Below are 23,898 nucleotides of genomic sequence, written 5' to 3'. Positions count from 1 at the left end.
CAGAGCGGATGTAAAACCAAACGAACGCCCTCACGCAGGTCGGGGTTACGACGCGAGCGGATGGGGGCTGATAGTTGTAGTTCCCAGGATAATCCAGTGCCGCCCAGTGCTCTCGGGCTTAGAAACTTCAGCTGAGAGGCCGGGGAGCGCTTAACCGCAGCGGCAAGGCCGAGCGGGGGGGACACGGCCTTGTCGCAGGGGGGGAGTGCGTGCGCTTCACCCGCCCGGAGCGCAGCCCACCAAGGGACGCTGTGGAGAGAATCCTCGTCCTCAGTCGGCACCAGAGTTAATCAGTGGCCCCTTTGGCCTCCCCCGTTACAGTCAGGGATGGGTCAGGGCCCGCACACATCTATCTCCCAGTCCCGCTGCGATGACCGTTACGTAAGCCTTTTTTTAATTTGCTACAACTATTGTGGTTCTTCAGCTAACCAAGAAAAAAAAAAAAAACACACACAGGAAGGCACTATGGCAAAGTCTCATGGCTTGCCAAATAGTCTCTATGAAAAGGAAAGAGAGCAAAGAGAGCAAAAACAAAGAGCTGCTTAGGGAAGAATTTTCTCATGAATGCATGAACTTTGGTATACTGAGCAATGATGAAAAATACAGAACATTAGCAACTTCCCATTACGTGTAAGAGTAGAAAACACAAATGTCTCTACAGCCAGCGGCAAAGAACAGTTTGTCACTGTCTGCTTTTGGATAGGAATGGGTGCAAAGTGATTGCATGAGGGACTGCACAATTTGCACCACTGATGGCGTAACTGACCTACAAATAGGATAAAAGGAACCCGCTCTCACACATCCAAGTGACGGCAACACGCACAACCTTCACCAAAATAATTCTGTGTCTAACCGCACGTTTCCTACCAGAGACCCGCACGGCAACAGCTCTGGTACTTGACCAATGTGCTCATACTCAGGTGAATGAGAGATGCAAATAGAGAAGAAAAAATTCAAAGGCCTGGCAAGTACAACGTATGAAGAGCGTGGGCGTGCTAAATGACTGCAGCATGGGTAAGTGGCACCTAAATAAAATGTGTCTTAGTGTTTTAAACTGTTTAATGTGCCGGGGAGCAGTATGAAGATTTACAGTGCATTAGAAATAAATGGTGTAAGAACAGCACAGTACGAACATGAAGATTAGTCGAGCAGGTGATCTTGTGAACGTATTAAGTGGCAGCTCATTCTTAAGTAGCGCGTTGAGCTTTAGAGCAACTTCAGGAAAGATATTTTAAGGTAGCAATCTACAGTTAGCAATAAGTAGCTCAATTTCTTTCCATATCATAAAGAAGAATGAGAAATTAATTCATTAACTTACCTTCCCACAAGGAGAAACTATTGGTACTGAAGGGCTATTTTTGGAACAAAAGCCAGCTGCATGTCAAATTAAAATAGAATGATTTATTAGTATCATTCTTTTTATTTAGTTATTAGTAATATTGTATATTGCTGTGTAATTAAGCTTCTAAGACCTACCCAGGAAAGCAATTCGATTGTTTTCAAATGAAGGCTGTATATTTTTCTAGCAGATATGCTACTACTGAAATAACTCATGACAGATTTGTGCTCTACGAATGGTTAAAATAGGTGACCAAACATCCATCCATCTCTTACGGCCTAAAAAATAAGGCATGGGAATGAAACTAACTGTCCCTTGAGTAGAGCAGCTTGAGCTAAGCTACATTTAGAACAATGCCAGGTCAGATCCAGAGATCACGCTGCAGCTGAGGTTCAGGCAGAAGCTGCTGTAATGAAAAGGAACAGCAATTAATCAGGGCTCAGGAACACGAAGTGCCTCTGGAAAAGCTTAGCAGAATAAATAAGAGTCTCGGGAAGAAAGGTGAAGTGGAAGAACACAATGGGAACCCTCTCTCTGAAGCGTAAAGGTGCAGATTGTAATGAAAGAGTATCAAACGCTGAAAGGGATAAGGAAAACAGAAAAAGTGCAAGCTGGCAGTATAAATACATTGTGGGAGGTAAGGCCCTGGAATTGGGAAGTATTCCGACAACACTTCCCTTCTTTACCTGTTTTGCTTTGTGATTGAAAGCTGTTTAATTAAAAGAGACCTTCCTAGGGGAAGTAGCTGTATTTTGTTATATGTAGCTCTTGAAACTCACTTTACCATTTTTGTATCAGTCTATATAAAGGCAGAGAGACAAAATAGAAAGCTATTGTAACGCGGGGGATGAGGGAGAGAAAAGTGAGTTCTGCCTGATTATTCTTCAAATGCCCGGTGGAAGCACGCATCTCTTTTTCAAAGGGTGAGAGTAGGGATCTTAAAGACGCGGAGAATTAAGAGGAAAGGAAGCTGTGGGCTGATTTCAGATTCTGAGGGGCATTGGGCGAGTGACCACAAGCATCCGGGACAGAGAGGGGGTAAGCGTGGGAAAACACTGAAGCTGACAATCAGAAGGTAAGATCACTTACCAGTAACCAGCGCCCGTCAGATGCACTGTCCGCGGGTGCTTCCCTGCTGCGCGTCACTCACGTGCTGTGTAGTGCCACCCTCCTTTTCCACCAAAGCAACACTCACGAGATACGCTTGGTGCACGAGTAAGTGACTAGCGCGTGTCACACGGCTCAGCCAAAGCCTCTGAACCGCGGAAGATCAGAGGACTATCAAAGGGCTGCCAGAAGGGAGGAAGGAGAGGGAACTCATATGTACATAGGAGCAATAATTTTAAAGACTATCCATGCCTGGTAACTTCTTTAACTTACTTATTTGCATTGCAGGTGAATTCAAGTTTCTGCTTGACATCGAAGTCCTCTGCTCTGGTTCTGATTCCACATCCTGGGGTTCCACAAGAGGCTGTCTCAGAATCTTTCAGAGGAACAACAAATTAAGTACTTAATTTCCCCCATGTTTATGCTGCCTGGTTCTGTTGCCTCAGGGTACAGTTTATAAACAGATAAAAGATTTAAGTGTTGTAAAATTAACCCTTGCAGACTATTACATTTTTAATCAACATCAAGAAAAGGAAAAAGTTGTTGGTTTGAAAAGAAGCTAAATCTTCAGAGCGGGGACATTATTTCTTTCTCCTCATCTGACACTGAAAGATATGAATGTGCCCTGTGTACGTTTCAGAGGCTCTGCGAAACTGCGGCACGACTGTGCTGAGCGTGCCCCTGCATGGCTGAGCACGCACCAAGCTTCAGCATTGCGAATGAAATCCAGACTCGCTGGGGCAGGCCAAAAGCCATATAATCCCGAATTCCGGCTTCCACTTGTCTGTAGTTCCACAGGACATTGGCTAAAAGACAGCCAGGGCTTAAAGCCAATATTCAAAAATGGTGCCCGCCCACTATCCTGTGCAGCCCCATTTAGTAACAGCAAGGCAGCATTCAGTGGAACAAATGTCATGACGGCAGCAAACTGAATTTTAACACATGCAAGGAAAGTTTTTATGTTCCCTCAAAAATTTCTAATGTCTTCTTTGATCTGCTTACGTTCCAGGTAACATATCCGCTGCCCCTTAAAATTTGTAACTAGAAGACACTGTGATAAAAACTACTGATCGTACATCTTAAAAATATTTTATCATCACTTCGGCTGGCTACTTTTGCTGTAAGCTCCACATGAAGTGTGACAGAACTAGTGGTGGGTACCGGAGGGCGAGTGCTTAGACGGACCCTTCTCGCCAACCCCGTTGGAGAGAATCCCCCCACGCGCCATGCGAGCACCTTCACCGTCCACGTATAAACGCGTGTGACGGGCCCTGGTCAGCTGCCACTGCTTGGGGAAAACAGTGCAGTCACCACTACTGGAAATATCGATGCTTAGCATTAGTAAGAAATGCAGCAACAGGAACGTTTCAGAAATGAATCACGAACACCATTACCTCACCGCAGAAATGCATGAACAAACTTGAAAGCTGCAGGTAGCTTGAATGATTTTCCCTCAAAAATGGGGTAGCTGAACAAAAAGGAGGCACAAGAAAGTTACCAAGATCAATCAATTGGATGCACTGAGCAGGTTCTGTGCAAAGATTCTACAGTCCAAAACTGTTCGTCTTGGAAGGCAGATGCATCAGGGGAGTGAAATGGCAAATAAAAGAGCTACGGAGCTACGAAAATGGTCAAAGGGGTGAAGAGAGGACAAACACTTCTTGGGGAAAAAAGGGCTCTGGAGCCCAGTTAAATTACTAAGCTAAGAACGGTGCATACTTTCAAACAAAGCAGAACTAAATCTTGCAACTCTGTCAAAGGGTGCAGTAGAAGCTGTAAATACAGTTGCTGCCGGCATCAACGTGATAGACTTGCTGTGAGCTTCACGGTCTAACTACAAGTACCATAAAATATCCCTGACCGTGTAGCGCTACAGCAGAGAGAACATAAGCACGTTTGAAAGAAAACAAACCCCTGAAGTTGTCTGGTTTTTTTTTATATATATACACACACACATATATAAAGTGTAATATATATCTAATATGTAATATATGCATCCATATATTAACATTATATAAATATATATTATATATAGATCATAGATATCTGATTAGTATTAATTAATAAAAACCTATGTGTTTGCAGATACACAATACACGAAAATTCCACTTCAGAAATTCTGAAAGTGCTGTACATTAACAGGTACATTTTAATTCTCAGAGCTGACAATTACACCTTTTAATCAAAAGAAGACCCTCTCTTGATGGAAAACAAGCAAGAATTGTCAAATAGGTTCTGAATCTACATAACTGCAAATTTTTGCCCCATAGAAAAAGAATTACCTACTTAGAAAAACTTGCCAAAAGCAGCCGTAGTCTCCGTCTCCTGATGCGTACAATCCAGATAAAGGATAAAAGTTTTCAAATTTATAAGTTACTAGAAGTTACTAAAAAATAAGTTACCAGAACTGATTTGCCAATCAATTTACAAATTTGTCCTGTCCTCAATCTGGTCTAAAAGCTGGATTGCTACCTATTCCTTTATTTTAATCTGTAATTTTTGTGCAAATCATTCCTCTGATTTTGGCCGAATATTGCTTTATGTTGAATGTACTCTATGATTAATAAAAGAGGAAAATTCAAGAGACAGAAAGAGTGTTTGACGGACTCAAACCAAACAAAAGTTCAGCATGAGATACAGAACACCGTGTAGATCACTGCATTGGAAATAACCGAAGCTATTGCATTACACACAGACAAGTTTTTGTCCTTTTGATCTTTTTCTACTTCGAAATTGCTGATACACACACACAAATGAAGGAAACAGCTATAATTAACCATTCAGAAGGGGTTCTATGCACAGAGTGCAACACAAGTGCACAAGAAATTCTGCACAATAGGAATATGGTGAAGTTGAGCAGTTCATGGGTGTGGGATAACCCTTTCCATCATCTGCGGGCTGAGTTAGCCCATATTCACAGGGCAGCTGCGAGGCTACGGAGGCAGCCAAAGCCTGGGAGGACACCACTCGTGTGCAGTCACCAACCCCAGCAGCTGCCGGCACCGCACGTGTCAGCAAACAGAACCCGCTGCCACCAGAGCTCCCGGGTCAGAACCAGGGAGCCTTCACCACCCCGTCCGCATCTCCCGTGGAGGGGGCAGCTCTGAACCCAGCCTGTTCAGAGGACGGTGAGATGTGGGGAGCACAGTAGAAGAGATGTTGTTTATGACAAGACGGATCCTCTACCCAAACTATCTCTGAGAACCAAGAATCTGCAGGTAGCTCAGTATGCTCCCAGCACGTACTCAGGACACCAGGCATAAAACACCCAAACCTTCCGGTCAGACACAGGGCAAGAAATCAACAGGTGGCCTAAACTACCAGAGGGAGAAGCTGAGACAAACTCGAAGCAGGGAGATCAGTGTACAAATCTGAAAGAAACTGCCCAGGCTGTTACAGTAAATGACTTTTATTTTTAAAAAAATGAAATAACCGTGAACATATTAACAGGCCTGCAGGTGGCACTACAGTACAGCTGGATATAAGGTAGATACATTTCCCCATGTACCCGGACAATGAAAACCATTGCATCAATGCTGACATTAGTAAATTCTGAATACAGTTCTATCAAGCAGGAACATTTTACTTAAAATAGTTCTGGACAAAGTTGACACTGAAAGTTAACTTTTCCTTCACTTTGGAAAGGATAGATGTTTTCAGCTAGCACTGGTATTGGGTGAACTATTGCCTGCGGTCACCAGTGCAGGGAGAGATGTACAACATCTCCACATGAGAACAGAGTTTATACTCCTTTTTATTTCTCCTTCTGAGGAAGCAGGGTGGCGTAGGGTGAGGGGGGGAGAAGGGCGAGGAATATGGGCAAGGGAGGTGGGGTGTCAATTTCTATTCACTCTCCTTTGGCTGTTTTTGTGCTATTTTGGACTGCTTTCTAAAAATCTCTTCTTGATTTTATTGAAAGGAAGACTAAATGTAATGCGCCTTTCCTTGAAAATCCAGGAACAGTTGTGGTACTTCAAAAATACTAAAAATATCTACTTTCATGAAATATTAACTGTTTCACTACAAACCTAGTTTTTCACTAAATACACAATTCTCCTATTTCTGGAGTCTCCTGGGGAAAAAAAGTGGGTTCTCCCTTTATTTCTGCGACTCTACAGTGTATAGAGAAACGGCTACAAGAAGGGGAGTGCAGAGAATAGCTTTATTCTTTTCCTTGGCCTGTATCTCGCATGGGAAGTTCGCTTAAATTTCTGCAGTTGGGCTACTGTTGGTCACACTCCTTCAGCAGCTATCAACTAAGTCTGCAGCAGGACAACCCACCTCCAGCACATTCCTTCTAACTTCGTGGAGACTAACTAGGCATGAGGAAAAAAAACACATCCACACTCTTTATACCATTTCTAATCATAATATGCAGGAACACCAAGTGGTTTCCATGTTCTTCCAATTTGCAAAAGGCCACAGGAAAGGGACATGGCACCTTTCGTTAGAATCTGGAATTCGGCGTGTAACAGTGCGACCTTCCACTAGACCTTCAGTGTTGAGGCAGCGTAGAAAACAGTGGCTGAAGAGTGTGTGTAATACTGACCACACCAGCTCTTAGTGAGAAGCCTCCGCTCCTGCAGAGGCAGTCATGTGCAGTCCCTGTATATACTGTGAGCAAGAGGCTGACTTCACAGGGCAGCTGGAATTAGCAATTCCTACGATCTGGCTAGTTTGGATTCATGAGCTTTCAGTGTGCCAACGGCATCTTTCACTGCATGGTAGATAATGTTCTTCACCTGTAACAGGAAAAAAAAAATAAATCAACTTCTACAGACTAACAAGGACAGCCTTAGATACCTATGCAATCAATTTTGACAGATGAATTCCTAATAGCTGGCAAGTATACACAAAATATATACTATTGCTGCTTCAGGATATCAACAGCACAAATTTTATCTGTCACGGTTACACGACAAATATTTTAAGACACCAGCATTGATTTATTAACTCATTTTCTGGTAACCCAACAACATATATTTACTCATGTTATTTTAAGATAAAGTCTCTTTTGTGAGAGACAAGAGGAAGTACACTATGAAGTCCTTGTGATCTGAGCCACTTACACATTCACATGAATCAAACCCAAAAGGAGCAAGAAAATCATATGGTTTAACTCTATGTAAATTAAGATAATGCAACAAATCATCATCCTGTTGTCTTTGTATGGAGGTTAGAAATTCTTATAATTTGTGCATCTTCCAGAAAGGTGAGCAAGATCAGAGATGAAAAATCCACTAGTACTTACTCACAGCAATCTGTTCCACACTTAGCTATTTAACAAAGCTCTATCTTGTTGCTGATTTTTCTGATCTGAATTATTTGCATTCAGTTTCTAGGTACTGAATGGAACAGTTTCACCTCTACGTGAGTAGCTTAATTGCACTTGCTCAACTAACTGCCAAACACCATCATTTTTTCCTGATGTACATGTGATCTCAGTCTTTTGTGTAACTTATGTGTGACAGTTAGTCTCTGTGTATTTTTTTAATATATGTGGAGACAAATGTTTCTATAAATACTATAAAAATTACATGAAAAATTACAAAGAAAACCACTAAAGTTTGGCTGCAAGGTACAAATACAACCAGTAATCCTTTCCACAAGAGTACTGAGTTCCACTTTGCTAGCAGTTACTTTTTTCTTCCTTTTTTTTTTTTTTTTTAATAATACGCATTATTCATTTACAACCTATTTATTTACAGAAACACTTCCACATCTGTATCAGTACAGCTGAAGAGGTACACTGTTAGAAGCTGGATCCCCACAATGAGAGCTGATCCTACTTCTTTAAAGTCATGTGCAAATCCATATAGAAATTTATAGCAACTTTTCACTGAATTGTTTAAGAGAACCAACATGGTAAGTTCTGACATTCTTGGGTGACATACTGAAGAATGGCTGTATGCTGAGTACTCACTTTTGCAAGAACAATCATTGTGTGGATCTCCACCCTCCTTCATTTTACATGGATGAGATTACCAATACACAAAAAATGCTGGCAACAAGACTTAACTAGATACTAACTTTTCAGAAGCGTACATAGGTGAAATCAAAAAAGGTCTCCTACAGTACTCTCTCTGTAGAACTTACTGTCTTATACATAATGTACTACTTCAGTGCATAGTATGTTCTGTGTATAATTATTAGTTTAAGCAGTCACACTTCTTCAAACCAAAACACATTTAATTTTCCTGTTTGAGACTAATTTAGAATCGTAGAATTGTTTAGGTTGGAAAAGATCATCAAGTCCAACCGTAAACCTAACACTGCCAAGTCCACCACTGAACCATATCCCGGATTTAAATAAGCACTTTCAGAGCAGTTTTCCTTTAAGCAATAAAGAAAAAAATACAAGCGTCCTTGGTCAAATAAACATCTCTTCAAAACAAAGCACTGCTTTCTCCTTTTTAATTTTTTTTTTTTTTCTGCTATGCTTCACTGTCATTCAGGATTCGGCCATTTAAAAACTTATTAATACTGACACATGCACTAGTCCATTAGTGGGAAAGTTCTCTGGAAATTCAAAAGTTTATTACTAATTTTTGTTTACGTAATACTGCAGACATAGGTGCATTCATTATTTTTTAAATACTTATCAAATAAGAACCTCCGAAGTTGGAGAAAGTTGTTACTTTTTCTTAAATCATTGGCCACATGTTTCTAGTGCTGAACAAAGCTGGCAAAGCACAGGATATATTTAGTGGCTACTGTCATAAAATGCTTACCTGCAGTTTGTCCTCATGGTTTGTATGAGTGTTAGACAGATGCCTGAACTCCTGGGTCAGACGGAAGCAGTGCTTCACATGTTCTGGAGATACAAAATCTTCTGCCACTTTAATGCAGCTGTACAAATTATGGACCTAAAAAACCCCCATATCAAACAATAAATACATCAAGATCGAATGAACCATACAAAACCAAAAAAAGAACCCCAAAACCCCACGCCACCACATATGTTGGGTTCTTCCACATTTACTGTACAGAAATAGGAACTTAAGCCTGTTTGATCTCACACAGAATTGTGTCCAACACTAAAACCAGAACAAAATGCATGGTATCTCACGTTCCCTATTCTCCCACGTACATTAGTGTTCCCTAAAGAAAGTTCTCTACTGTTCTCCACACTTTTTTGGAATTCTGTTCCCTTGGCTGAAGTTTTACTACACAGAAGTGTTTTCTCACCGTTCCCCCTATTTTTTTTTTCTTAATTCCACCACAGTACTGTACATGTCATTCAGGTATTTATGTATTTTTTACTAATATAATGACTATGATCCAATTCAAATAGTTTCTGTAAGAACTGCATACATAGAAAAAAGAATCTAAGTCAGCAATATTAACTAAGAGTTATTCTGAAATCGCAGTTCTGTTGTGCCTCAAATTCAATTCTATTTGTTAATCCAGCCTAGAGTTGCCATACTTACCTGATGGGGAGCACCTGCAGGAATGAACACAGCGTCTCCAAGAAACTGCACTATTGCCCAGCCTTGTACACCATACTCATCATAGAGTCGCTTACGTAAGGTCTGGTCCAAGTACCAACTTTGGTCATGAATGGGGTCATGATCTGGGGGATTTTCTTGGCCTTGCTCTTCTCCAACCTAGGGCCAAGAGATAGGGTCGGGGTGAAGCCATGATACAGCACCTTGATATTGCTGGCTCACAAAAAGCTCTCCACCAACAAACATAAACTATTTCAAGGTAGGACATTACTTTCATTAAGCTCATTTAGGTCTTAACTAGTGACATGTGCATTACTATGAAGATTCTGGACCAGGCTGAAAAATCTGGGAACATAATAACTATTAATGTCCTCAAAGACAGCATCGGAATACCTATGCAGCTGATGTTGGTAGCAATTCGTATCATTCAGCTGCTGTAAGCAAGCTAGCCAAAGAATTCTGTAGGCTCAAGCCTCCTTTGTAACCAACGTACCTTCCGGAGAAGTTCCCGTATCTTTTCAGCATCCTTAGCAGCATAGATGTGCCACAATGCTCCTGGTTTCTCTCTTCCTTCATGGATTCGCTGCTTTGTTACATCGTCAGCATCTCCCTCATCAATTGTTTTCAGAACCTCTGAAAGGGGAATGCACATAAAAGTGATACGATTACAAAGCTTCTGATTTTTGACACATAAAAGAAGGAGAAGCATTTTGAATCACTAAATCCAGTCACATTGCTACTGCAACTGCTGCATCACACAGTACCCTTTCTACGCACGTCAAGCTTCACCTTAACAAAATTCAGGAAGTGTGTCAACTGAGAGCTAATGACAAAGCTCAGTCATGAACTCAAACTGAACTAACTACAATTATTCAAATACAAGGAGAAGAAAGAGTAACTTATCACCTTTTCTCCTCCTTTCTTCAGGGAGGTATCTAATTTCTAGCAAAACTCTTGCTTCCACAGTTGGGAACCAATGAAGCATTACTGCACTTCTAAATATGTGTTGCAGATGTCGCAAACTGCCTTGTATGTTTGGGTTACGACAAGCTTAAACAATAAAAGGTACAGTCTTCTTTCTCACACACACAATTGATTTTTAAAGGACAGAAAACAGCCTTCCTCAAACATTACCATCATCATGGGTCCCTTCCCCAATGGGAATCCCAACGTACACCATGACATTAACAGCATCAGATACATCCAAGTGCAGGTTTGTGGTGCCAACTCGTCTGTCTTCTGCAGTAATTAAGCCTATAATAGAGTGTAAAATAAAATCAAATTCTATTTAAGCTCTTTTAGAAATAACCTGACTGAAAAATCTTTCTAGAATGCTAGATTTACACAGCAATGAGAGCAGAAACCAATGTCAAAGGGCAGCTGAAGTAGCTATTTTCATGTCATGTGTGGCATAAGTAAAAAATTTACTGATAACAAAACAAGCATTTTAAAACCAAAGCCTGAACACGTAGTTTACAATTTTGTCTCTCTGAGGGTCATTTATACAGTCATAGTACGGAACTTAGCTTTCATAGTACAAAGTTAGTAGTCATTCTTTGGCACTGTTTTCCTTCGCTTGGAAGTACAAGAGAAACCCCGACTGCTGTAAGTGGCTTCAGCATCATGCCGCATGCAGCAAGTCACTGGACTGTTACACGCATAACCCTCCAGCAGTTCATTATTTTCACATACTCAGCTGTAAAATTCATATGATCAGTTGAATTCACAGCAGTTACTGGCCAACTCATCATTAACAACGGAGTTACAACTGAGTAAGGAAAAACACCTGCAGACTCTCAATTGCTTATACCTTTGTACATTGGATGATCTTACCCCTCTCAAGTGGCTATGAGTAATGGAGAAAGATTTCAAACGTTTGCTGCTTAATTCTTTCACTTTCTCACATAACACATTCTTCTCTCTTCCTCTGACCCTTCAATAGCTCTCTCTCTCTCTACTTTTGCTTTACCATCTCCTCTAGCAAGTAACATGGGGAAAAAAAGATTAAAATATTAAAAAAATCTTTGTATCACCAAACACTAACATAAGCATGACCACAAGACTACTGGTTATATTTTAGGATCACCATCATATTTATCTCTTTTCTATTTAAAATACAAGCTTCTGGGGACAGGAACCCAACTCACTGCACAGTACCTGTCGTTAACAGACCCGGAACAGGAGCTAATTTAGACAGTTTGTAACATGAACTTTAAGAAAGCACAACTGAAATACAAACTTGGATAAACATAATATATAGGTTCAAAAAACAAATTCACAAAAGATTGGTTAATTACTGCCCTCAAGTAAGGGACCTCCACTTTAAAACTGTGCTTTGCCAGATGCAGCAGGATATAATTTAACAACTGTCATTCTTTTTTAATTATTTGCTAGTGGTCTAAGTCACACCGAATATGCTGCGAAACACAAATACAACATCAACGGCAAGTCTTATGTTAAACAGTTCAGGTATTTACATATAAAAATTGGTCAATATTTAAGGGTCCTTTACACACAAAACCTGTTGAAAGGAATGAGATTTCTTCCCAGTTAACTTCTGCAAACAGTCTTTTTATTTAGGTAACGGAATATCACGTTAAGAATCAAGCCTCAGTCACAATTTTTCATTCTTAATGCTTTAAAATGCTAAGCACGTAAAAGACTTTACCTTGCTATTGAGAACTCTTTGCCACCACACACTCAGAAAACAAAGCCATATATTTACAAACAAAATACATTTAATAGCTAGAAAAGTTACTCTTCCGCACCACAGACAGGATTACTGTTTTTATATCCAGGTTTGCTCTTTAATTTGTCTGTAAAGCAGCTAAGAGCAAAAAGATACAAAACTCTTTTTGAAGACAGACCAACCTACATTTTTTTCTTGAAACTTTTAACTTGAAAGTAAACAAAGTGTAATACTTTCTCTCTTTAGGTCAAGACCTATACATCTAAGAAGGATCAAATAACAGAGGGTTACATTCTATGCTAAAAAAATACCATCAACACTCCCTCCACAAACTCTAGTACAAAGGAAAATAAAACTTTGACATTTAAGATAAATTCAACAAAATCAATCCATTCCTTCCATTGCTACCAGCCAGCAATACACAAAGACAAGTTCGCCATCACCAATTACCTTGCTTCTTGCTGCACTCATACGTGTATTGCTTGATGACATCATAAGCTCTTTGGTGTACAGCCTTCTTCACTCAACTTACGTGTCAAGCAATACATAAACCAGAACACTGAACACCATTAAATACTGAATAAGCTCAATTTGCCTAAGTTCACAACCCCCCTTTTTTTTTTAACTCTGATTTGTGATATCGTACTGCTAAAAACCCTAAAATAACCCCACAAACACTTTCTCAGAACTGCAATATGTTGGTTCATGACTTAAGTCTAATCCACTGAGCTAAAACATTTAAAAAAAAAAAAAAAGAGACAAAACAATGAAAAATCTTTCATGTCCTCATGCGAGTAGTTACTGTAGGTGTCTCTATAATTGGAATGCAAAACCTTAAAACCCCCGCACGCCCATCTCATCAACATTCAAAGAGAACTACCGAAGTGACATTAGGGTAAGTTTGCTTCCACATACTTGCTTTGCAAAATGGCTGCAACTTTTTCCTTATCAGTATCACTTGACATTTTTCAGTATATACAAAGAGCAACTACTTTAATTGTTATTTATCTTACTCTAAAATTGCAGAAGTATGTACTTCCAAATCAACTGGTTATTTAAAACTATCCTGGAGCTTTAACAATCATTTGTTTTAAATTAAAAGTCTCCAACACCTGCTTTTAGCCATGACCTCAAAGTCAGTACATTCAGGAACTGAAATCGTGCAAGTTGATAGGACATGCGTTATTTGTTCATATATCCCCGCCGCTCTGCTATATTGACAATCATTTGAAATTTCATGCTTCATGGCCCCGTGCAGGGTATGTGTTCAGACAAAGGCTTCCTCCATTTCTGTGCTATTTACCTACTACATAATTACAGTCTTAAGGGAACAAAACTATCCAATTCAGGTAGCTGAACATGGTGACGGTTTTGTCTTTCATGTTGTCTGTGGTCTGTGTTGTTAGTCAAGGATGAAGACAATTACAGCTCTAGTTGGAAACATGAACGCACAGATGGAAGCACCCAGAAGCTGGCTAATTTTCCTCTCAAATGCATCAACTGGTCTCAAAAAATAGTAACTTCTCCATGAACCCTGTATGGCTATTATGGTTACTATTTGTATTAAATAATACTTTTTGCAAACTTAACTTACCATACGTACATCTCTTGGAAACCACAAGGCAAAAAGGGCACATCTGACAGAGAAAGGACTAGCATAGGAACAGATCGCAGGACCAATTAAAAAAAATGATAGCGTGCTCTAGGATAAGCACTGAGTTCTGATTAATGCCACAGCCTTGCATATGGCCTAGGTATAATAAAGAGTTGCAAAAATGAACATCTGCAAAACTATTCCCACATACCATAGGCATTGTACATTTTGGGACCCAAGTCAGGACGGACAAAGTAGCTTGGCAGCCTAGAAGCCAAATTCAGTCTGCCATCCCTCTTGGTATATTCAGGAAGAGGAAGATTTTCCATTAAGTCCTCAAACCTAGAGAGCAAAAAGAACAAAGGCATGTTTTCCTCCTGTAGTGCCTACAGCAATCCTGTAGGCATTGATACTGAGGTTTACTGACCTTGTAGGCATCATATCTCTAAAGTCCTCCCCTGGAGGCCAATCCTTTAACTTTAGTACCATTGGCTGACCATCATCTGACCTGAGCCGTTCTGCAAGAGACAAATTAAGATTTCTTTATGTAATATCTTTTTACCACAGCCCATTACCTTATTTAAGCTGGAAGTCTTTTGTAGCAAGATCTCTTACATTGCACAGCAAAAAGGATACTGATTTTAGTTTAGGCTTCCAAGCCTTATCATAGTATGACCAAACAACGCTTTAACAATTAGATATAGATATCATTACCTACAGCAGAAGTCTGACAGATTTTGCACAGCTGCCAAGTTTTAGAATAGTTTGTATTCAACTTTGAAAATAAGCCTTTCCAAAGCATTCTGCCTTACTACTTTTACTAAAGTCTAGAGGAGTTTTGTCTTTCAAGAGTGGTGCTTCTATAAAATTAAAGTTATTGGTTCATGCTCTGAAATCAACCCTAACTTCAGTATAAAGCAAGAAACCATGGCATACCACGCTGAAAAAAGCTAAAAGGTTACTGAGGAAGACAGCCTTTAGTTTTTTAAATTCCTCTTTGCTGAAGGCACTCAAATTAGCTGGGTGCTGAATTCAAACGTTTGTTCCCCACTTCAAGAGTTGTACGCGAGTCCTGAGTGGTAACAGAGAAAGCTGGTAGCACAGAAAGACATTATGTACACAACAGTGGATGTACAATATGACAGCACTGACCACATCAACTGCTGTTTTGCCTCAGATGTTTCAACGGCTGAGAGACTCTATCTGGAGGGGTACGTGCAGCAGCTTAGACAACTCAGCGTTAACATTTAGAGAGAAACAAAGTTCACTCTTCTACCAGACTCTTCACAACTCTACATGAAGCCACCAGTTGGAAAACAGGGTGTGCTGCAGTCTGACACCCTCACATCCCCTTTTCCTCAGAAAGTAACACCCTTCACCACTTCCTACCTTACATTGTTAGCCAAACAAAAAGCAACCGACCTTACCCAGACCCAGCAGAGCTGCTGACAGCACCAGAAGAGAAAGCGTATCTAAAACTAGGACTTGGAGACCTGTGAACCACATCTGTGTTATATATCAACAGGCTACAGAAGACAGCCTTAGTTCGCAATATAAAAATTATTTTATTGAAATTAAAAGGAATTAAGAACTGCAGCTATGTAAACCAAACTAACTGATTTTAAGAAAACATATTTTGATGAGCTACGGATTTTAGAGAGGCAAGTGAAATGAAAAGCTCAAGGACTTGAATTTAAAGATGTTTCAGAACTTCCCTTATCAAGATTTTGAACTCATCAAGGATCTTTGTTCCAAACAAGAAGAAACTTGTAGGAAGGCTGTTCACAAAGGATAGAGTGAAGAGCTACCTGGAGAAAAACACACGGATCTGACAAATTACACGAAACTGGACAAAACCCAGAAAACATCTGATCAGCAAAGAAATGCAGGTCTAAGAAGGATCAAAACAAAAAGTTAGATCTGCCAAAAGTCCACTTAGAAATCAAAGATATTAAAAGTCAACAGCTCAAGTTAAAATTAACGAAAATAAAGTATCATACGGAATAATTAAGGGATTATCTCAATAACACCTCCAAATCAGTGGCTGTTCTACATCTCTTCAGTAAATGCATGGGTGGGGTGCGTGTGAACCAGCCACATATTTGAGGAATCTAAAATTCATGTAATGCAGAGAAGTCAGAGTCATTATATCATTTGCGGTTTTCGTATAAATTAGTGTGTGAAATCTCTGGACTAGTAGCAAACAATACTCTTCTGAACTGGGGATTGCACATGGCTGAAAAGCAGTAAATAAAATGTATTTAAAAGAAACTAGCAGAAGTGATCAGATTTTCCAACCCAGATCACTAACATGTCTCATACAACGTATGGTAAAGGCATTGTCTAAAAGAAAGTCAGCAGCCGATTTTGCTGAAAGAAGCATATCCGCCTGGAGACAAACTACACGTAACATTTCTCAAAGATAACTTGACCCATAGACATTTACTATTTTCATGAATGACCCTAGCACAAAAGTGAAGAGTTTGTGAAGTTTACCATTTACCGTTATACACAGGAAGACCACACTGTTATATCCTTCTAGGCTATTTATTTCTAATAATTCTAGCAACAGAATTAGTATGAAATTTAACAGTACAAAATACAAGACCCTGTACCTGGAATCATATAAAAACAAGTCAAAAGTTGGGAGCTCTTTGATCAGAAAATGACTAGGGAAGGGAATATTCTTGGTCTACAAATCTATCATTTTGTTTGCTGTTGAACAAACATTCCACTAAGTCATCCAATAGTTCACCATTTCTGCTACGTGCACAAAGCAATAAATACAGAAAACATTTTTATATACAACGCTAAGAATCAGCAGCATTGCAATGAATCATTACACCTCTAACATCTGTAAATATAAGAACACTCTGATCTAGGTATATCCAATCTAAAAAAGAGCACTCTGCTTTTAAGAAGCTCTTGAATCTGACCAGTTGTACCACCAGGAATTTTAACTGGTTAGCTTCCACATCCACGCTTGACAGAAGGTGTTCCCAAAGAAGAACTCAAGCAGTAAGTAATGTGTTACCGTATGAGGTACGCATACAGCATTGCTATTCATAATACACATAAACTTGTGTTTGTACTTGCAGGTGATCTACTATAATGATGATTTGCCATGTTAAGTTTACTTAGTTGATTTATTCAACCAAGTCTGAGTTTTAGCATCAAAAGCCTCAGTCTGTTTTAGCTCTGCAGGTTCCCTTTAGTTTTACAATAAATCTTGAGGTTGGACAGAGAGTAAGGGTAGTCAATTTACTTACTGTCTTAATAACGGTAAATGATGATTAATTTCACTGAGGAAAGTTAAAAAAAAAAAAAAAAGCAGTTTCCCACGAAATGGATCATCTTTTGACACACGAAACTACCACACCAACAAGCTGTAGTACAGATGAAATTTTCTTGGGCAGCCCTGCTTTAATCTTCACCAGTAAAGTATTTTCTAGGGTGCGCTACATCTAAGGAGCAATGGCTTCTTTGCATGAGACTGGCAGCTATTTGGATATTTTTTTTAATTATTATTTTTTGAGAAAATAGGTGGAAAAGGAGGAGTTGAAGGTAGCAAGACAAACTGCTCAATTAAACTAGTCAGCCATAGATATTACTTACTAGATATTATCTCAAAGCCATCCCAGAAGTCACGCACTTTCACGTCTGAAATTATGGCACAGTTCCTGCAGTTCACCAAATCTACATCTTGATCTCCAAATTCCAGGCTGAAAGCTTCTGGTTTCCAAAGCTCTGACTTCAACTTCTTATGGACACCAGATACCAGCACGGGCTGAGAATACAAAGATGAATGCTTACTCCACCATAACCAAATTTCTTACACATGCAGCCAAACTTTCTTAAGAGCTGAGACTCCTGGCTACCACCATACAAAAAATACCACAAATCTATTTTCACCCATGTCTGATTTTTGTGCATCAAACAAATAACCAGAGTCAAAACAAACTTCAGTTCCAGTCCACGTGCAGTTGCCTTAGAAGCAGTATTGTATTATTAGACTTACTAAGGCAAGTGTACTAGGTCTACATGGCAAGGTGCTGGCAGCAGGGGTGGGCTCTGTGAGATGAGGCTGGGAGCTGCCCCGTGCTAGACACAGATGGTTCCACCTGGCTCCAAGAGATGCATCGCTGGCCAAAGCTGAGCCCATAATTGACATGGTGGCACTTCTGCGATAATAAGAAAGTGTAAAAAATGCTCCACCGCTGCCGGGGGGGTTAGACAGGGGAGAGGGAAATGTGAGGAACAACTCTGCAGGCACCAAGGTCAGTGAAGAAGGAGGGGTAGGAGGTGCTCCAGAAACTCCCTTGCAGCCCATGGAAGATACCATGGTGAAGGAGGTTGCCCTCCTGCAGCCTGTGGAGCACCATCGTGGAGCAGATATCCCTACTGCAGCTGGTGGAGGACCCCACACTGCAGCAGAGGGAGATGCCCTGAAGGAAGCTGCAGCCCATGGAGAGCCCACGTTGGAACTGCGGCTCGTGCAAAGAAGCCCATGCGGGAGCAAGATTTCTGGCAGAAACTGTGGCCTGTTGGGGACCCATACTGGAGCAGTCTATTCCTGAAGGACTGCAGCCTCTGGAGAGGGCCCGTGCTGGAGCAGTTCATGAAGGATGGTATCCTGCGGGAAGGACTCCACACTGGAGCAGGGGGGAAGTGTGAGGAGGAAGGAGCAGCAGAGATGAAGTGTTACGAACTGACCACAACCCCCATTATTCTCCATCCCCCCTGTGCTGGGCTGGGGGGCAAGGAGGTAGAAGAGTCAGTGATGAAGAAGTAAAGTTGAGCCTTTAGGAAGAAGGAGGTGTGGGCAGAGGTAAGGTTATTTTAGCTTTGTTTTTGTTCCCCACCATCCTACTCTATTTCTAATTGGCAATAAATTAAATTACTTTTTCATAAGTTCAATCTGTTTTGTCCGTGACAGCAATCGCTAAGTGACCTCCCTGTCTTTATCCTGACCCACCAACTTTTCCACCTTATTTCCTCCCCCTGTCCTGTTGAGAAGGGAGGGGCGAGAGAGTGGCTGCGTAGGGGTCTGGCAGCCAGCAAAAGTCAATCCGCCTGTGGAAGCACAGAGGGTGTTGAGTCCCACCACCTCTCCTTTTTTTATGGACAAATGCAACTACCACTAGAAACAGACTTTGTACTAAAGCCTTCTCATGTGAAATATTCATATTCTGGTAAGGATTTTTTAACTTTTTCACTCATTCTTTATGCATAATCATGGATCATCGTTAATACCCTAGTACAAAACCAGGTAGCGTAAAAGTGGCTATTCACTTACAAAAGGGGTTTTAAGATGTTTAGGCTAACCATGTATATACATGTCACTCTGAGATTTGAGTGGCCTCTCCCTATAAATGCTTAAGGCATTTGCTAAACTAACAATACTAGGAAAAGGTATACCAGACAATCCTCCCAATACTGGCCAAGACCTTGTCAGTTCCTCCCACCCTGCAATCTCTAGAGTTACAAGACTTAGAGAAAAGGAAAAGAGGGTATGAAGTGAACTTGCACATGGACTATCCCACCTGAATAACTCTCAGGTTTAGTAACTGCTACCTATGCTCAGATGACAGTTCACATGTCTGTGCAAGTTCGAATCAATTCCAAGCTGTGCCCTATTCATTAACAATGATCTGAAGGTGTTGGGTTTACTCACATGAAGAGCTCAGGACAACCCTGAGGAGCACAGATGCCCCAAAATGTTCTAGTAGTATCGGCACATTAGGCAGATATACCTACAGAGCTACAGACCAGCAACTCCAAAGTTATGTTGTTTAAAAACACTCTAGTAACTAACCACTGCTTCACCTGGATTGCCCAATGGCCACTAGCAGGACTAGTATCTATTTTAGTCCCTAAGTGAGGACAACTATTCATTCATAAATGAATGGAGGAAAAAACTCAACTTAGGGAATAACAAAAATGGCCTTGGTTTTCAAATATAACACAACATAGTCCTTAAGTTCTAGAAAGCAGCTCAATTCCAGAAGAGTGAGGTTTAAGAAAACAAAAAAGGGGTTAACTCTACTGCTGTCGACTTCAGGAAAAAAAAAAAAAAAAAGGCAAAAAGCCCCACGGAACCACAGAAACAGTCAGTGGTTGGAAGGGACCACCCTCACACTAAAAAAAGTGTTTTCTTGCATTCAGGTTGAACTTAATTGATTTTAATTTGTGCCCATTGCCTCCTGTCCTGTCAGTGGACACTGCTGAGAAGAACCTTGCTTCCTGTTCCTCATTCCCTCTCATCAGGTATTTATACACATTGGTAAAATTTCCTCTCCACACTCCCCCAAGCTTTCTGTTCTCTAGGCTGAACAGTCCCAGCTCTCTCAGCCTCTCTTCATGTGAAAAATGCTCCAGTCCTTTAATCATCTTTGTGGCCCTTTGCTGGACTTGCTCCACTAGTCCACACCTATCTTGTATCAGGGAGCCCAGCACTGGACACAGCATTCCAGGTGAGGCCTCTACCAGTGAGGGGTAGAGGGCAAGGATTACTTCCCTTAACCTGCTGACAACACTCTTCCTAAGGCAGCCCAGCATGCTGCTGCCCTTCTTTGTTGCGAGGATGCATCCTTGGCTCACAGGCACCTCCTTGTCCACTGGGACCCCAATGTCCTTCCAGGGAAAGGACCCTCCAGGTCCTTTCCAGTCAGCTGCCCTGCAGCATGTACTGCTGCAGACTGTTATTCCTCCTGAGGTGCAGGACTTTACGTTCTCCCTTGCTGAACATCACGAGAATCCTCTTGGTCCAGTTCTCCAGCCTGTCCAGGTCCCCCTGAATAGCAGCACCATCATCTGGTGTATCAGCCATTCCTCTCAGTTTTGTATCATCTGCAAGCTTGTTGATGGTATATGAACTCTGTCCCATCTGGGTCATTAATGAGGATGTTAAATAGTACTCAACCCCATGCAGACCTAGAGTACACCACTAGCGACTGCAATCACAACCCTCTGAGCATGGCACTTCGGTCAGTTTTAAATCCACCACACTGTCCACTTATCTAGTCCGTACTTCATCAGTTTGTGTGATGACATTATGATAGTAGCAAAAGACTTAATAAAGTTAAGATAAAAGCCATCCAGTGCTCTCCCCTTATCCACTAAGCCAGTCGTCTCATCACAGAAGGCTATGAGGCAGGTTAAGCATGATTCAACCAGCGTTCCTCAGACCCTCTTCTCTTCAGGACCATATTCCATGGGATTCTTCCAAGCAGGTACCTGAAAAGGTGAAGTCTGCTCTCCTGAAGCCCAGGCTTGTGATCTTGCTTTTTTGCTTTGCTCCCTCCTCTCACAATCTTGAGCCATACCCTATCATCTGATAGTCACTGCAGCCAAAGCTGCCCCTTACCTTCACATCAACAAGCAGTTCTTCCTTGTGTTTAAGCATGAGGTCCAGCAGAGCGCCCTTCCCTAAGTGGCTCCTTGTCAGGACGTTGCCATCAATGCACTCCAGAAAACTTCAGGAGCGCCCGTGACCTGTTGTGTTGCTCCTCCAGCAGATATCATGGTGGCTCCATGAGGCCCAGGAAATGTGAACATAGGGCTTCCTCCAGTTGTCTGAAGAAAGCCTTATTGCTTTTTCTTGATCAGGTGGTCTGCAGCAGATACTCACCACAACATTGCCCATGTTAGTCTGCTCACTGATCCTGGCCCACAAGCTCTCAAATGGCTCATCATCTGTTCCTACGTATTTTCATGCATTCCAGCTACTCCCTCACATAAACAGCAATGCTCCTTCCTCATCTTCCTGACCTGTCCTTCCTGAAATGGCCTTCCTGAACAGCCTGTACCTATCTCTTGCTTTGCTACAGTTGCATGAGCTATCCCACCACTTCATCATACCAATGAGATTGTGGACATGCAACTGCATGCTTACATCTTCCTGTTTGTTCCTTGTGCTGTCTGCACTAATGTACAGGCACTTCAGAAAGACACCTAGTCATGCTTACTTCCCAGAAACGGTACAAGAGCTTTCCTCACAATGCTGTGATGTACACAGTTCCTTACTTGTGTGTGTTTGAGGTGGACATCTTTCATCCCTGTTTCCTTGAGTCTGAGATTTCTCCTGTTCACATCACTCCACATTGCTTGCCTGCCAACCCAATCAACTAATCCCTTTTTTGATCACTGGTTATACTCTCCCTCCCTTGTCGTTCCTGGCTTATAGCTCTCCTAATCAGGTTGGCCAGCCTGTTGGCAAAGATGCTTTTGCCCAAGATGCTTTTGCCCCCCTTAGATGGATCCCATCTCTTCAAAGCAGTCCTCAATCCTCAAAGAGGTTCCCGTAACCATAAAATCGCAAATTCTGTTGTCAAAAGCAGATGTGCAAACAATGGCTGACACTGCAGGACTGGTACACCTCTCTGCCCCTCACCAGCAGGATTAAAAAAAAACCAAACACCTGGTCTCTGTGGCCTTGACCACTACTCCCAGAGCCATACAGTCACTCTTGATCCTGTCTGGGTCTCCCCAGTAATATTGTTCATGCCAATATGGAAGAGCAGCAGAAGGTAAATGTCTGAGGGACAGACAAGATTTGGCAGTCTTTCCACTATGTCCCAAATCTGAGGCCCTGACAAGCAGCAAACCTCCCTAAGATGACAGAGCAGATACACTGATCCCAAGTTTAAATATATTCCATGAACCCAGCTGGAATCATAACATTAAGGCAACGGAAAGGTTTTTATCATATTCTACAAAAACCTAGGGATCATGGATGAGGAGTAAAATAACAGTACCTTTAATAGGATGGGTGGAAACTGTTGCCAGGTAGACTTAAGCTGATGGATAAACCAGTCTTCTTCAGTCCAGGAAAATAATGACAAATTTTGATCCCTGCTGTATTCACTTGACCACTTGAATATAACAATTAAAAAAAATAATAATATAAAAATCTACTCAACCTAGTAGAACCCTTCCAGCTATTCGGCAAAGAACTTCTTGTGGAAGAAAGAAAATGTTCTCTCCGGTGAAGAACACAGCTAGGGTTGCAAGATAAAAGGACAGCGGATTTGGCTGGTAAACACTTCCTGCCAGATCTGCTCTCAGACTACAAGGAGAAAACAAATAAAAATCTCTCACACCACCCCAAACCTTCAGTACCTCAAAAAAGAGAAAGCCTAGCATGAAAATTCAGAAAATAACAGGTTGCTATAGGATGAGAATCCTGACAGTATCCCCAGAAGAACAACCACCGTGTTCAGGAGAGTAAAATGCACTCTAAGAACGGCTTCATCAAGAATTAATGCTATGGTCTCCTTGTGAATTCTGGGATCAGACAGAGTTTAAATTATTTCTGACAATTTGCAAGACAAAGGAGTTAGAAAATGTTGCTCTTCTGCACGACGCTGCAAGAGTGCCATTCGTTACCCAAACATTAAGGGAAAAGAATTTTCTCTTTTAACAATTTGGGAGGCTACCAAGGCTAAGGTCTTCATGTGGCTCAGATCTAGTGTCCAGTGTGCATTTATTGTGCTGGGAGGGTAGCTAAGGGTTTTTTTTCCAAATAGCCTTTTCAAGCCCACAAAATGGGAAGGGGAACGTGATTTGGGGGATAATGGCAATGTTCTCAACTTTTAAAGGTACTGCTGGGATCTACAGGAGGATGTCAGCCAAGAGAGAACTGTGACAGAGCAGAGTTTGTTGAGAGAATCTCTGCTTGAAGAAATTCTGTTTAGAATAGCCTTATTAAGACAGCGATGCC

At 41.2% G+C, this 23,898-nt stretch overlaps 1 protein-coding gene across 4 annotated transcripts in view; it reads right to left on the bottom strand.

Moving 5' to 3' along the window:
- Positions 1-5,839: 5,839 nt before the first annotated feature.
- KDM3B (lysine demethylase 3B) overlaps positions 5,840-23,898 on the bottom strand; it is a 64,247-nt gene continuing 46,188 nt past the window's right edge. For 2 of the 4 annotated variants that reach the window (XM_054217074.1, XM_054217076.1), the window contains exons 17-24: positions 17,793-17,964; positions 14,605-14,695; positions 14,389-14,519; positions 11,029-11,148; positions 10,388-10,527; positions 9,877-10,053; positions 9,178-9,312; positions 5,840-7,188 (exon numbers count right to left, since the gene is read on the bottom strand). In XM_054217074.1, the coding sequence (XP_054073049.1) occupies positions 7,108-7,188; positions 9,178-9,312; positions 9,877-10,053; positions 10,388-10,527; positions 11,029-11,148; positions 14,389-14,519; positions 14,605-14,695; positions 17,793-17,964 (1,047 nt within the window). In that variant the 3' untranslated portion in view covers positions 5,840-7,107. Of the gene's footprint in view, positions 7,189-9,177; positions 9,313-9,876; positions 10,054-10,387; positions 10,528-11,028; positions 11,149-14,388; positions 14,520-14,604; positions 14,696-17,792; positions 17,965-23,898 lie in introns of those variants that run through there. The other 2 variants (XM_054217075.1, XR_008468822.1) reach the window with 2 other exon arrangements.

Source organism: Rissa tridactyla, chromosome 11, assembly GCF_028500815.1.
Source record: "Rissa tridactyla isolate bRisTri1 chromosome 11, bRisTri1.patW.cur.20221130, whole genome shotgun sequence".
Taxonomy (NCBI): Eukaryota; Metazoa; Chordata; class Aves; order Charadriiformes; family Laridae; genus Rissa; species Rissa tridactyla.
The sequence above is the reverse complement of the archived record's forward strand: the minus strand, read 5'-3'. Positions and strand labels throughout refer to the sequence as shown.